The 13130-nt window shown below is 55.0% G+C and overlaps 5 protein-coding genes across 5 annotated transcripts; 3 read left to right on the top strand and 2 right to left on the bottom strand.

Annotated features, from left to right (window-relative positions):
* Positions 1–107: 107 nt before the first annotated feature.
* On the top strand, positions 108–4121 carry QC761_509010 (uncharacterized protein). The gene is made up of 2 exons (XM_062880110.1): positions 108–786; positions 893–4121. The coding sequence occupies exons 1-2, from the start codon at positions 563–565 to the stop codon at positions 3585–3587; spliced, it is 2919 nt and encodes a 972-aa protein (XP_062731432.1). The 5' UTR covers positions 108–562; the 3' UTR covers positions 3588–4121.
* Positions 4122–4442: 321 nt separating this feature from the next.
* YMC1 (carrier protein ymc1) lies at positions 4443–6058 on the top strand. The gene is made up of 2 exons (XM_062880111.1): positions 4443–5008; positions 5086–6058. Exons 1-2 carry the CDS (start codon positions 4882–4884, stop codon positions 5889–5891), a joined length of 933 nt encoding a protein of 310 aa, XP_062731433.1. The 5' UTR covers positions 4443–4881; the 3' UTR covers positions 5892–6058.
* On the bottom strand, positions 6004–8595 carry QC761_509030 (uncharacterized protein). Its single transcript, XM_062880112.1, has 2 exons — positions 6934–8595; positions 6004–6859 (listed from the first exon to the last, which is right to left on the bottom strand). The coding sequence occupies exons 1-2, from the start codon at positions 8521–8523 to the stop codon at positions 6110–6112; spliced, it is 2340 nt and encodes a 779-aa protein (XP_062731434.1). The 5' UTR covers positions 8524–8595; the 3' UTR covers positions 6004–6109.
* A 336-nt stretch (positions 8596–8931) lies between these two features.
* On the top strand, positions 8932–10269 carry QC761_509040 (uncharacterized protein; the record flags this gene model as incomplete). The annotated part of the gene is made up of 1 exon (XM_062880113.1): positions 8932–10269. One exon carries the CDS (start codon positions 8932–8934, stop codon positions 10267–10269), a length of 1338 nt encoding a protein of 445 aa, XP_062731435.1.
* Positions 10270–10760: 491 nt separating this feature from the next.
* cmk1 (Calcium/calmodulin-dependent protein kinase type I) lies at positions 10761–12160 on the bottom strand (the record flags this gene model as incomplete). Its single annotated transcript, XM_062880114.1, has 2 exons — positions 10761–11915; positions 11981–12160. The coding sequence occupies 2 exons, from the start codon at positions 12158–12160 to the stop codon at positions 10761–10763; spliced, it is 1335 nt and encodes a 444-aa protein (XP_062731436.1).
* Positions 12161–13130: the final 970 nt, after the last annotated feature.

Genomic DNA, 13130 nt, shown 5'->3' on the forward strand with positions numbered 1-13130 from the left:
GCTGGGCAGCAGGGGCTGGGGGGGGGGGCTGGTCACGTGCCGACCTGAGGGAAAAGTGCTCCACAGACTGGCCGGAAGGGGACTAGTGTGGATAAGCCTCGCGCTGGCTTTTCGTAACCAGTCCTCGGGGGTTGAGTTTGAACGACGGCCCTCCGCCATCACTCCTCAGCCCTTCGCAGCCTCCAGCCTGCAACAGACAAAAAATAGCCATCGGATGCCGAGTGCCGCCCCAAGTCTGACTTGAAATCCAAAGGGCACCCCTTTCCCCATCCCGTGCTCTTGTTTTGGATGAATTTGGCCCGTTGAGAGCGCGCCCGTGGTGCAGACGACAAACACTTTTTGAGAAGAGGCTGCTTGCTGAGGGTACCGAGTAAGCTGCTTGCTTTGCTGCCGCTTGGTGCTGCTGCTGCTCTCCCTTTCGCGAACAGGAACACGCGAATCGCGCGACAACTTGCAACCCACGCAGCTAAAAATTCACCCACCTTTTTTTTGCACACGGCCAACCATCCCACCTCCCGGGGTCCATCACCACCTCGACGGGTCTACTCATTCCCCGCCAACCATGGCTACGCCCGACGTCGCCGCGCCGAGTGTCAACGGCGTCGCAGCTTCGTCGCGTGCAGACTCGCCCGCAGACTCAATTAATTCCTCCACCAAGCGGAAACGCGATGCGAACGACGACCAGCAGGACCAGGACGACAAGAATTCCAAGCCCCAGGTGAACGGCCTCCAAAAGTGCTACGATGATCAATCCCTCATTCGCGACTTTTTTGATGTTTTACAAAGGTATGCGCTCTCTTGCCTTGTATCAATTGCTGTGCCTTCATGACAGCACTGTTGCTTCGCATCTCTGCCCTTGGCTACCCTGGACCACTGACCTCATTCCCATCAGCCACGACAAGACCACTCCAGCCATCCTCAAGCGCCATCTTCAAGTTCCCGCCCCCGACGGTGAGCCCTCCCTCAAAAGAGCCAAGTCCGAGGAAGACGAGCCGACCACCATTGCCGACAAGGTGTCACAGGGGGCCTACCGAATTCTCGACGACCTGATGTGCGATCTCACCAAGGCGGTAGAAGACCAGGTGAAGGAACTCAAGATTGAAGATGGTGCTGCCAACGAGGACGTCATCAGCCAGACGAAATCCTTCAAAGCTGCGGCTTTGGAGCTGTACCGACGAGAGCTGTCGTACCCCAAACTGTCCCAATCTTTACCGGCGGTGCGACCTGGCCAAAAGGAAACAGGATCTGAGGGTAGCTTGGTCTTGTCGACGTTTGGTCAAGCCCCGAATTTAAGGCCGCTTTTTACCAGTCTGCAACATCCTGCTTCACCCGATGGAGTCGTCAAGCCCTTGGGAGACGGGCAGTTGCCTAACGGAGTTACTGTGACCAAGATTTACCCAGATGTGTGTGCGGCCAGCGACAAGAATGCCCGTTCACTGACACTAGGAGAGCTGTTCCCTTCCCCAAGAAACCTCCCACCTCTGCAACCACCAAAGGCGCCCAAGAACACCACTAAGAGCAATGTTCTTACCTTTTACCACCCCGAGCTTACCGAGAAATCCAAGTATCGTTCTGGCACTTATTTTTCCCAGCCCCTCTCCACTGGACACTGGCTGGATTACAGCAACGCGACACCGGCCATTCACGCCAAAACCAAGCAGCGCGAACGAGCCCAGAGCTTGGCAGGGGTCAAGCCTTCATCAGTTGAGCTGGAACTGTCGGAAATGGAAGCGCTTTTTCGAGGCGCCTTCTCCAGCTTCGCCCCGAGCAAAGATGACTCGGCTGCGATTGTTCCTTCGAGCCTCATCAGCCGGATCTGGTGGCAGCGGGTTGGTCGACGAAACTTTGAAAAGATGAACGAAGAGGCGTTCGATGAGAAGGAAGAGGAGAATGCTGTCGATCCCGCTTTGGTAACCGAGATTGACGATGATTTGGTCAAGGAAGCTATTGAGAATTGGGATTCTGTGGTTGTTGACCCTACTTTGGATGAGGTACTCGGAAAGAGGTCGGATGGGGAGAAGGAGGTGGAGGACCTTCTCGACGAGGTGACTGACATGATTGAAACACTATCCTCTTTCCAGCGGAACCGCAACCTGACTGTACCGACCAGTCAAGACCGGTACTCAGCCGACCCCAACAATGGCGATATGCTGCGCAACGGCAACGCCTCGCAACAGCCAAGTGAGGAGGAAATGATGACGTATGAAACGCTCAAGGCACAGCTTGCCTTGATCATCCAGAGCCTGCCTCCCTACGCCGTCGCTCGTCTCAACTCGGACAGGTTGGAAGAGCTGGCTGTCAGCACCAAGATCGAGGTTCGGTCGGATGACTACAGGGGTGTCATGGAGGAGGATGAACCAGCACGCCTTGCGCGACAGGCCGCTCAAGCTGCAACAAACGCCGTCCAGCGCCAGGCGCACAGGACCCCGAGCGTTTCTTCCGCCACATATGGCAACCACCAATATCCCGGTCAGTTCCAACCGTCGGCCCGTCCCATCGCCAACGCGCAGCACTTTCCACAAACACCGGTTCGGCCTCAGCAGAACATGTTCCCGCGGGCCCCGTCTACCGTCCCGATCCCGCAGCCGCATCACCAAGTCCAACCCCGCCAACCGCCCCCTACCCAGTACAGGCCAGCACCGGGGCCGCAAATGTATGCACCGCAGCTTGCCAAGGCCCAAGGGCCGTATGGCCATTCTGGTGTTCCTCAGCCCTACGTCAACAGTCCCACGCAGCAACGGATGCCACAACCGCCGCCGCCACCTCATTCTAACTATATGGGGCAACAAGCCGCACCTCGCTATCCCCAACAGGGTTACCAGCAAAGCTTTCCCCAGCATCAGCAGATTCACCCCCAGCATCAACAGCACCCGCAACATCAGCAGGTGCCACACCACCAGCCGCTGGCTCAACATCCACCGCAGCACCCACATAACCCGCAGCAACCGCCACAACATGGGCAGCAGGCGCCTTTCCCAGCCTACGCTAATGGCGGACCTATGCAGCGGACTATTTCTCCGCAGATTCCACAACAGAACCCATATGGACAATCGCCAACCCCACCGCAACAGCATCAGCAACTACCCCATGGGCGCCCACCTTATGGACCTGGGACTCCTTCGATGCCGCCCAGCAACGTGCAGCAGCGCGGGCCTTATCCTGCCTCGCCAAACATGATGCAAGGGGGCAACAGACCGTCTTCGAGCCTCACTGGCTTTGCAACCGTTATGCCCGAGGTACAGCAGCGCCAGGTCATGGAGCAAGCTCGCGCCAGAGCGGATGCGGAACAGCGTGTGAGTGGACACATGGGCAAGGTTGCTCAAGGCGAAGTTGTGGGCTTGGCAGGGATTGGTCTCGGTGGGCAGATGGACGTCCATAAGATGGCAGCCGCCAACAAGATGCAAATAGGCAACAACGGGGCGTCACCAGGGCCCAAGATGGCCATGCACCAACCAAGTCCGACGCCTCCCATGAATGGCACACAGACACCGGTGCCCGTACCGCATGTTCCCAGCCCGATGCAGGGCGTTGTTCCAACCCCGAGCCCCGGACCTCAGGGGCCCTTTGTCAAGCCGGCCATGCCTTGAAAGTGTTCACCAAGGGTATAAACAATCGAAAGAAGTATATGCCTCTATCCACATGAAAAAAAAAGCATTTGATGGATGGGTTCCCAGAAGTGGTGTATAAAAGGGGAAAGCGAGAGAGAGAGAGAGAGAATGTTCTCAATGATGTAATGGATGGATGGATGGATGGATGGATGGATGGGAAATAGATAATTATGAGGAAAGATGGGGCTCGGAGAACGGGAAGTGTAATATCATATTCTTATTTTCTGTTTCTTTTCGTAGGGAGGGGCAGGAAAGCGACAGGCAGGAAAGGTTTTTTCAAGTCGGAACAATATCGGGCTATTCTTGTGTGCTTTTCTTCTGACCTTGATTTTGTTTCTGTTAGCGGACAGGGCAAGAGGCAGCGGCGTTTTGAAAAAAGATTTTTGTGTTGTTCATGAGCGGAAACCGGCACTGCCTTGGTTCAAAAGGGAGGGTGGTTTGTTTTATCTAAAGACAATGCATTATTATCTATGATACTTTTAAAGGGGGTAGTTGTTGGATGTATGGGTGGTAAGATCTTTTGTTGCTTGAGTTGAATTGCCCAATCAAAAGCTGTCTTATAATTCAACTTACAACTTGGGCAGTTGAACAGATGCCAAAGAATTGAGTCTATCTGGCACATGTCCTGAAAGACTCCAACATGATGAGTCAAAATATCTATCCCACTAATAGCGTGCTCCTTGCCAATGCTCGCGTTGAACGCCTCTCAAAATCTGGAATGCCAGTCCTTGATATCGTGAAATCGGATATATGCATACATCTGCGTTGTCCCCTGCTCGAGGCTGCCTTTTATATTCCCACCACCTCAATGAACCCTTCAACATGTCGAAATCCCACTCCCCAAAATATTCCAGCTTCGAATCTTTAGTTTATTCTTCATTGATCAATCTGTTACCTCCAGGACAACACCAACAGCCATATCTTCGTCAACCAGTGTTATGCATCCCGATATTGAAACCCCAAAGCACGCCATCAGCCCCCTGTCCTCGCCTGCCAGTTCAGGTTCCCCACACTCTCTCTCACTCAGGTCCTCCACAGTTCGTTTACCCCAAGGTACAGAATAGATACAACGACCCCACACCCCACCACCACGTCTTATAAACGGTCACGAACCCGAGACCGGCCCTTTTTTATTTTCTGGGAAAGATAACACACACCCATTGTGATTTTTGCAGGGCCGGACGGTTGTCGTTGTCGTTGTTGTTGTCGTTGTTGAGGGCCTCTTCTTCATTTTTTCTTTTCTTCTTTTCCAACAAATTCAGACCTCATAAAGATGGCCGCCCCAACAACCCCCCAAGACCTCGCCCTCCCCGAACCTGCCCCCTCAAACGGCGGCGCATCCCAGACATTCAAAGATTTGTTTTCCGGCGCAGCAGGCGGAATCGCTCAGGTCCTGATCGGTAATGAACCCCCCTTTCATAATTCAACAACTCTTTTTCTATCCATCCCCGTACTAACCTGTTGTTGTTTACTCAAGGCCAACCCTTCGACATAGTCAAAGTCCGCCTCCAAACCTCCACCCTCTACCCCTCCGCCCTCGCCGCCGCAACCTCAATCTACACGACCGAAGGCCCCCTAGCCTTCTACAAAGGAACCCTCACCCCCCTCCTCGGCATCGGCGCCTGCGTCTCAATCCAGTTCGGCGCCTTCCACTACGCCCGCCGCCACCTCGAATCCTCCCTCCCCCCCTCCCAATCCCAACTCTCATACTCCCAATACTATTCCGCCGGCGCCTTCGCCGGAGTAGCAAACTCCGTCCTCTCCGGCCCCATCGAACACGTCCGCATCCGCCTGCAAACCCAACCCCACGGCCCGGCACGTCTCTACTCCGGCCCGCTCGACTGCGTCAGACAGCTCGTCCGCCAGGGGGGGGTTACCCACGGCCTCTACCGCGGACAGGCGGTCACTTTGATCAGAGAAGCGCAGGCGTACGGGCTGTGGTTCTTGTCGTTTGAGTGGCTCATGAATTCGGACGCGAAGCGCAACAGGATCGACCGTAAGGAAATCCCGAGCTGGAAGGTGGCGCTGTATGGTGGGCTTGCCGGGGAGGCGCTGTGGTTGGGGAGTTACCCCTTTGATGTCGTCAAGTCAAAGATGCAGACCGACGGGTTTGGACAGGGGCAGCAGAGATATAGGAATATGAGGCATTGTTTCGCGCAGGTTTGGAGGCAGGAGGGGATGAGGGGGTTTTGGAAGGGCTTGGGGCCGACGCTGCTGAGGGCCATGCCTGTCAGTGCAGGGACGTTTGCCGTGGTGGAGATGACGATGAGGGCTATTAACTAGATGAAAGACAAGAGGAGAGGGGAGTGATGGGAATGCTCCTCAACGGGCTCGGATCCACCACGTCAAGGAGTTGGGGAGTCTTCAACGAAAGTGAATGTATTGCATGTTGGTCGGGATATTGTACACCAAAGGATCGGATGATATCCATTTGATTTTTATTTTTTTCCCGCCTTCTCTAGATTTGGAGCCAAATGAAGCGATTTGTTCTTCTTCTATTCCTATTCGGCATTCTCAACCCTCCTCCCCAAAATCTGCCTCGCATTCGCAGCCGTCAAGCCCCCATCCGCAACCCCGACCTCCTCCAGCATCTTCTTCGCCTCGGTATTGTCTGTGTAAACCATGTCTGTGGCCTTCTTCAACGTCATTCCTTCTCCTTCGAGCGGCAAATTCAACAACCTGACCGCATCACTCAAGCTCCCCAAGGCACTCGACCCATCGGGAATATACCTCTCCACCACCCCCTCAATCGCGGCCAGATCCCTCGCAAACTGTGCTGCGCCTGAAGCGGTGAACTTGTGCGACATTAGCACCTCCGTCCAGAGTATATCATTCAGCTTCTCCAGCGCCTGCCGCCAAACCCTGCGGAAGGGAGCGGTCCCCAGTGCCCGGGAGAGGAAGTCCAAGTCTCGTTTGAGGATACGGAGTGGTTCATCTAGTTCGGCCGTGATGGCTAGATTATCAACCTCGTCCGAGATGGTGGTCCACTGTGCGCGGTGGAGGTAGGCTCTGAAGATTTTGTGGTGGGAGCTGGCTAGTGCTTCCGACAAGAGCTTTTGGGCGGTTTGCCTTCTCGCGCTGTAGGCGGCGATGGTCTCGTCAAAGAGGACGCCATTGTCATCGTCTTCTCTGCCGACAACAGCCGAGGTGCGGTTCCGGACGTGGTCGTAGCTCATGCCGCCGGCGAGGTTGCTTTGGTCTTCGCTAACCTTGGCGCGGCTTTGGAGTTGCTCCCACATGGTGATGAAGAACTTTTTGCCTGTTAGCTTTTTTCGGGGGTGAAAAAAAGAAAAAGAAAAAAAAAGGGGGGAGGGGGAAAGAATACCTCTTCGTTGCTCCAATCTTTCAGCGCATTCACCACATGATCCGCACTCCCATAGACCTTACACAACGTCTCCAAAGCCCCCGTCCCCTCCAACGCAGCAATCTGCTCCTTCGTCACCCCAAACGCCCTCCCTACCGTAGACGTAATGCTCAAATACGCCTCCAGCGTCCCCCTCAAGTGGTCATGATACTCATCCAAAATAGTAAGCTGGATATCAATCAGAAACCTCAACTTGTGCGAAAACCTCCTCACCCTCTCATACTGCGTCGTGACGCTCTTCAGCAAATCCGTCACCCTCACCGCCGCAAACGTCGGCTTCGTCTTCCCCGCCCCAGCAAAATCATAGTCGATCATCCTCGCATCCTGAGTCTTCATGATACCCTGGTATCTCTCGAGCGCAAACTGTTTTTCGGCTTCCAACCAAGTTCTAAAGTGATCTTGCAGGACTTCCGAAGTCAAACCCCCCCATCCCTCCTCCACATCATCATCCCCCCCACCATACGCGAACCCTCCCCTCAACGTCTCATCAAAACTCATGAGCTGCCCCATCAAGCTGCTCAAAAACGCCGCATCCCCCCTCGTAGCCTCAAGCGTATCCCTCACCTTCTCCCTCACCACCGGCAACATGGCCGTAATAAACCCACACACCGGATCCATATACACCATCCTTTCCCCCACCCCCGTCTCGGCGAACCTCGCCGCCAACACCCCGCCAAAATTATCCCTCAGGAAATCCTCCCATTTCTCCAGCAAGGCAGTAAACCAAGGGAAACAATGCGCCCCAATCGCCTGCGGCGCACTGGTGGGTTTATCACTCATAAAATGAAACCTAAACTCCTTGACAAAAATCTGGGCCATAACCTCAAACGGTAAAAGGGTAACCACCGTCGGTGAGTAGAGAACTTCAGGTACCTGAAGATCAATCAGCTTCTCAAAACAGCCAAGCCATTCCTCATCCACTTCTGCATTGTCGGGATCAACGTTGGGCCATTTCCTAGCTTTGAGGACCGCTTCCAGCTCAGCGGACATGGTGGCTTTCATCTCATCCCATAACGTCTCTGTGACCCCCTCGACAAAGTTAACCAGATGCACCGCTGCCCCGTCTGCATTCTTTTGCAGCTCCTTGAGTCTAAGACAGAGCTGCTTGAGCTTGGTGTACGGCTCCAACGCCTGCTTGGGAGATTCGGGGAGGTGCGATCGGGCTTCCTGGCGGAGTTTGGCCACGTCTTGGAGGAGGAGGAGGTATTTGTAGGCTAGGTCCACCTTGCGGAGCTGTCCCATCGGTGCCTCGAGGCGTTTGATTGCTTCGTCGGGGGCGTCGGAGGAGGCGATGATCTGGAGGCGGACGTCGATGGAGGATTGGAGGCTTTGGAACTCGTCTATTTGGGCCATGAGGGCCTTTTGGCGGTCGGATTCCGATTGCCTGGCCTGGGCGAGGGCGGCGGTGGCGTCGTCGAGTTGGGATTGGAGCTGGGAGCGTTGGTGTTCAACCGAGGAGAGGAGGGTGTCGAGGTGATCGAAGTCGGTGGTGGATTGGAGCTTGTCGTCGAGGTAGTCCTCGAGGCGGATGTCGTGTTCCATGGTCGTCATGGTTGCTGGAAGAGACGTCAGAGCTGCCGTCGTTATAGAAGGGATGTTAGGTTGGGTAGGAAAGTGAGAAGCTCAAGGCTGTTCAGGGTGACATGTCCTGAGCTTGGATGGCAAGTGGGGAGGTGGAGCTTGGTGATGTGGTCGCAGCTCCCAACGGTGGGCGTATTTTACGGAACCTGGCGTAATTACATCCGATAAGACCCCGCCGTGACGACATTAATTGCCCTTTGCCGGCCGGGATTTTCGAGGCCGAGAACTTCCCCCGAAGCTGCCGTCCGAAAATAAAATCTTGGGATTTCTCTCTGGACCCTGTTTGCCGTTTTTCTTTAGGTCCGAGGGCTATTCGGCAGCACATATCCCACCACCATTCCAATTGGCTCCTCAGTCAATCCCATCAATGGCCCCAACATGAGGCCCATTCTCCCCCATCTCGGGCTTGCTACCCGCAGCATCAGCACATCCCTCGCCCAGGTTCCACGACGACCCCTCCTTGCGCAGGGTCGCAACCCCCGGCCTCATCGTGGGATTCACACCACTCCCTCCCTGCTCCGCGCAGACGGCGGCGAACCCAAGACGCCCACCAAACCAACTCCCAAGGAAGACAAAGCCCAAGATGAAAGATCAGACAAGCCCAACAACCACCAGCAGCAAAAGCGCCGCAAGCCCCCCCTCCGCAACTCCCTCCACCGCGTGGCCATCGTAGCCCAGAAAGGCAAACCCACCCCCAAACCAACCCCCTCCGAAAAAGCCCCCGACGCAGCAGAAGGCTCCTCCACCATCTCGGCCGTCTGCGTAGCCGACTCGTTCGACATGGAAAAAGTGGTCGATATCTTGTCTAGTCACAACTTCACCCTCGACCCTGACAACTCGGGCTTTGAACTCTCCGAAGTCGTCCACGCCCGCGGTCTCAACAACGGGGATATCTTTGTCTTCCCCTCAGGAACGGTGGTCACCTGGGCGCTCCCCCCTGACGTGGTCAACACTCTCGCAACGAAACATTTGCTACCAGCAGCGGAACAGCCTTTTGTCGAAAACAAAGAGGTGGAAGACCTCGAGTTCGTCGCCGACCCAGAGGCAGAGGAGTCAAGGGTGAATGGAGACGTAGTAGTCCTCGGCACAAGAAGGGAACTTGAATCCGGCGAGGGGCTCGACACAACCCTGGCCAAAATCGCCTTTTCATCCGGCCTGGCAAGGAGCACCAAGCTGGCGGTGCTGGAGTCCTCCCTGACCCGCTACCTCGAAAGCACTCGCCACATCCCCGACCGGCTCTCCCAGGGGCTCCGCGCCCCGCTGTCGAGAGATTTAATCCTCAAAAAGGCGGGCGAGCTGTTGAACTTGAGGAGTCAGCTGAATCACTACAACGACCTGACGGACTCCCTGCCGGATATCTTTTGGGATACCGAGGAGAAGCTGGAGACGTATTACGCCAAGATTGGGAAGGCGCTGGATGTGGGGGTGAGGATCAAGACGTTGAATGACAAGATGACGTATGCGCAGGAGGTGATCAATATGACGCAGGGGGTGTTGGATATCAGCGAGAAGATGTCTAGCGAGGCGCACAGTACGAGGTTGGAGTGGATTATTATAATACTGATTGCGATTGAGGTTGGGTTTGAGCTGAGGAGGTTGTATATGGAGAGGGGGGAGGACAAGTTTGAGGAAAGGGTTTTGGAGGAGGTGAGGGGGTTGAGGGAGGAAGTCAGGTGTTTGAAGGGGGGTGGGAAGGGGGCGGCGGCGGCGGCGTGATGTTGGAAGGTTTTATATACACGTTTTTACACAGCTACTGTTTAGATATGATACCCAGCTCTTTTTACAAAATTTATTTTCTGGTTCAAAATGATTTGACGGAGAAATATTATGCCCAGTGGTTGATGATAAGCAAGGTATGGTTTGTCGGGTCTCCATAGACATGTCATACATAATCACATGAACCATAGAACAGAATCTGTTAAAACAGGAAAAAAAAAAAAAAAAAAACTGTAGTCGCTCGCTATATGGTATTTGTATCTGTTATCCTCCCACCTCACCTGAAAAGAAACCCCTTTCTGTCCCTAATCAACATAGCTCTGTCCCGTAGTAGAGCTCCTGACCCATTTCCTGGTTGAAAACGCACTACTCCCAACTCATCAGCTAGGAAACCCGCTATCCCTTCCCTGAGTGGAACAAACATCAAGAAACTTAAACCTGACCATCATTACACACCCTCCCCCCATTTCATTCTCCCTTCTCAGACATCATTATCGCCGGCTCTCCCCTCCGCTCCAAAGCCCCTTGCTCAACTCAACAACCCTGTTCGCCTCACTACCCGGCCTCAAACTAGCCGGCACCCCCCCCAAAGGAGCATCCTCCATGCTAACATCCCCATCCTGCTGCTGCTGCTGCGACCCCCCACTCACAAACCCACTATCCCTCCCACCACTCCCAGTCGTCGAACCCCCCATCCCCGAAATCCCACTATCATCCCTCCCTCCTCCAACTCCAACGCCCCCGGCCGGCGGTATCCCCCTCTGCGCCTGCAACCCCTCCCGTCCCGGCTCACCACTCCTCCCCCCGTTCATCCCCCCCCCATTCTGCCCCTCCCTCAACTTGTTAATCGCCCTCACCGTATCGATAGCAGCATGCAACGTCCTCCTCGCGTTGAAATTCTTCTTCACCGTCGGCAGCAGATTAGCCCCCTTATCCCCCTCCCCATCCTGCCCCTCCCCACCACCACCATTCTTGTTCAGCCACCCGGCCACAAAAGGATGCTGCAACGCCTCATGCGCCGTCATTCTCTTTCCCGGATCAATAGTCAAACACCTCCTGATAAAGTCCTTTGCATTCTCGCTCACCCCCCTCCAGTACTCCAACGGCGTAAAGCTGTAATCCGCATTCAGAATCGCCTGCATCTCCTCAAAGTCGCTGTCCCGATCAAACGGCGTGTACCCGCACAGCAAAAAGTACGTAATCACTCCCAGCGCCCAGAGATCAACCGGCTTGCCGTGGCCCGTCTTTTTGAAAATCTCGGGCGCCATGTACCCCGGCGTGCCGCAGGTGGTCGTCAAGACGTGGAACTGCTCCTCGTCCATGATGCGCGAGAGGCCGAAATCCGCAATGAGCAGGTCGGCGTTGTCCTCGGGGGTGCGGAAGAGGAGGTTCTCCGGCTTGAGGTCGCGGTGGACGATGCCGTGGTCGTGGAGGTAGGCTATCGCCGAGAGCGTCGCGCGGATGAGGTCGGCGGCGTCGGATTCGTAGTAGGAGCCTTTGCGGCAGATGCGCTCAAAGAGCTCGCCGCCGAGGGCGAGGTCGGTTACGAGGTAGAGGTTGTTCATTGTTTCAAAGTAGTCGACGAGGGTGAGGATGTTTTGGTGGCCCATGGAGACTTTGCGGAGGACGGCGATTTCGTTGCGGACCTGTTCATTTCCCCCAAGGTTAGAGCAGACACTTGGAGAGGTTGTCAAAGAGGGGGGCAACATACCATGTGCTCACGTCCAGCCATCAGCCTCTTGTTAATCACCTTGGCGGCGTAGTACCTGCCGGTATCAATGTGCACGCACTCCTTCACGACCGAGTAAGACCCCGCGCCGAGGGTCTTGCCGACTTTGTATTGGCATGGTTGGATGTTGGGTTGGGCAGGTCGGCCGCCGGGGGTGGCCATGGTTGGAGATGTTTTTCTTTTCCGCCCGTCAACTGTAGCTGGGTAGGTATGTCGTCGACGGTATGGCGGTGTCGCTTACGAAGCTCGCGCGCGCGCGCAGACTGTCGGTATCGTCGTCGGTGGTGTATGTCCGGTCCACAAGATCAACCACACTCTCCACCTGTTCTTTACACTTGTCGTTGTGGTCGTCGTCGTCGGTAATAGTTTGCCTGGGCGCCTTGCGCAGCCTTATCCTAGTTGGTGTACCAGTAGCCAAAGGGGGGGAAACTCCTCTGACCGCAATCGGGCAGCCAGCCAGCCTTGCTGTAACGCAGTGAGAAGTACGTGCCAAAAGAGGGGGTCCAATCGGACCAAAAGGGATTGGATGATTTGTCTCTGTAGAAATAAAGGGATTGGTTTGAGAGGGAGGGAGGGAATAAGCCCGGGGTTTTGCTATTATATGTATGGGGAGAGTGACACAACAGCTCAGGGGGACGGCTGGGGGAGGGAGTGGGAGGGGGAGAGCGAGGAGAGGGGGTTCGTGTGATTGTTTCTGCTGTTGTTTCCACTTGAGGCTCCAACTCAACAACTTAAGGTAGTATCAAAGCTGACTCTGCCCAACGAGCAAACACTGAAGACTCTTTTATGTCAACAAGACACCAACAAAAAGAAAAGAAGCTCGTTCCGGCATTTGTCTCCGTCAGCCGCACCCCATCTCCAGCTTCCATCGTGACCCAGACCACCCGAGACAAGCACCCAGTTTCTGCCCCTCGTTCTCCCAACCAATCGCATCGAGTGGGGAGCCCCACTTCCCCCCCGTTCAAGGAGTCCACCCAACGGTTCGCTCCCCCTGTCAAACATAAACATCTGGCTGGGACGTCTGTGTAACATCACGAGTCTCGTCTGTAGAGAATAGGGTTATGGAAAGTCCTGATTCAATTCCTGTCAAATCAAGACTGGGTATCTTCTTTTGCCAGTACAAACAGCTCCC

The sequence above is a fragment of the Podospora bellae-mahoneyi genome, chromosome 5 (genome assembly GCF_035222275.1).
Source record: "Podospora bellae-mahoneyi strain CBS 112042 chromosome 5, whole genome shotgun sequence".
Taxonomy (NCBI): domain Eukaryota; kingdom Fungi; phylum Ascomycota; class Sordariomycetes; order Sordariales; family Podosporaceae; genus Podospora; species Podospora bellae-mahoneyi.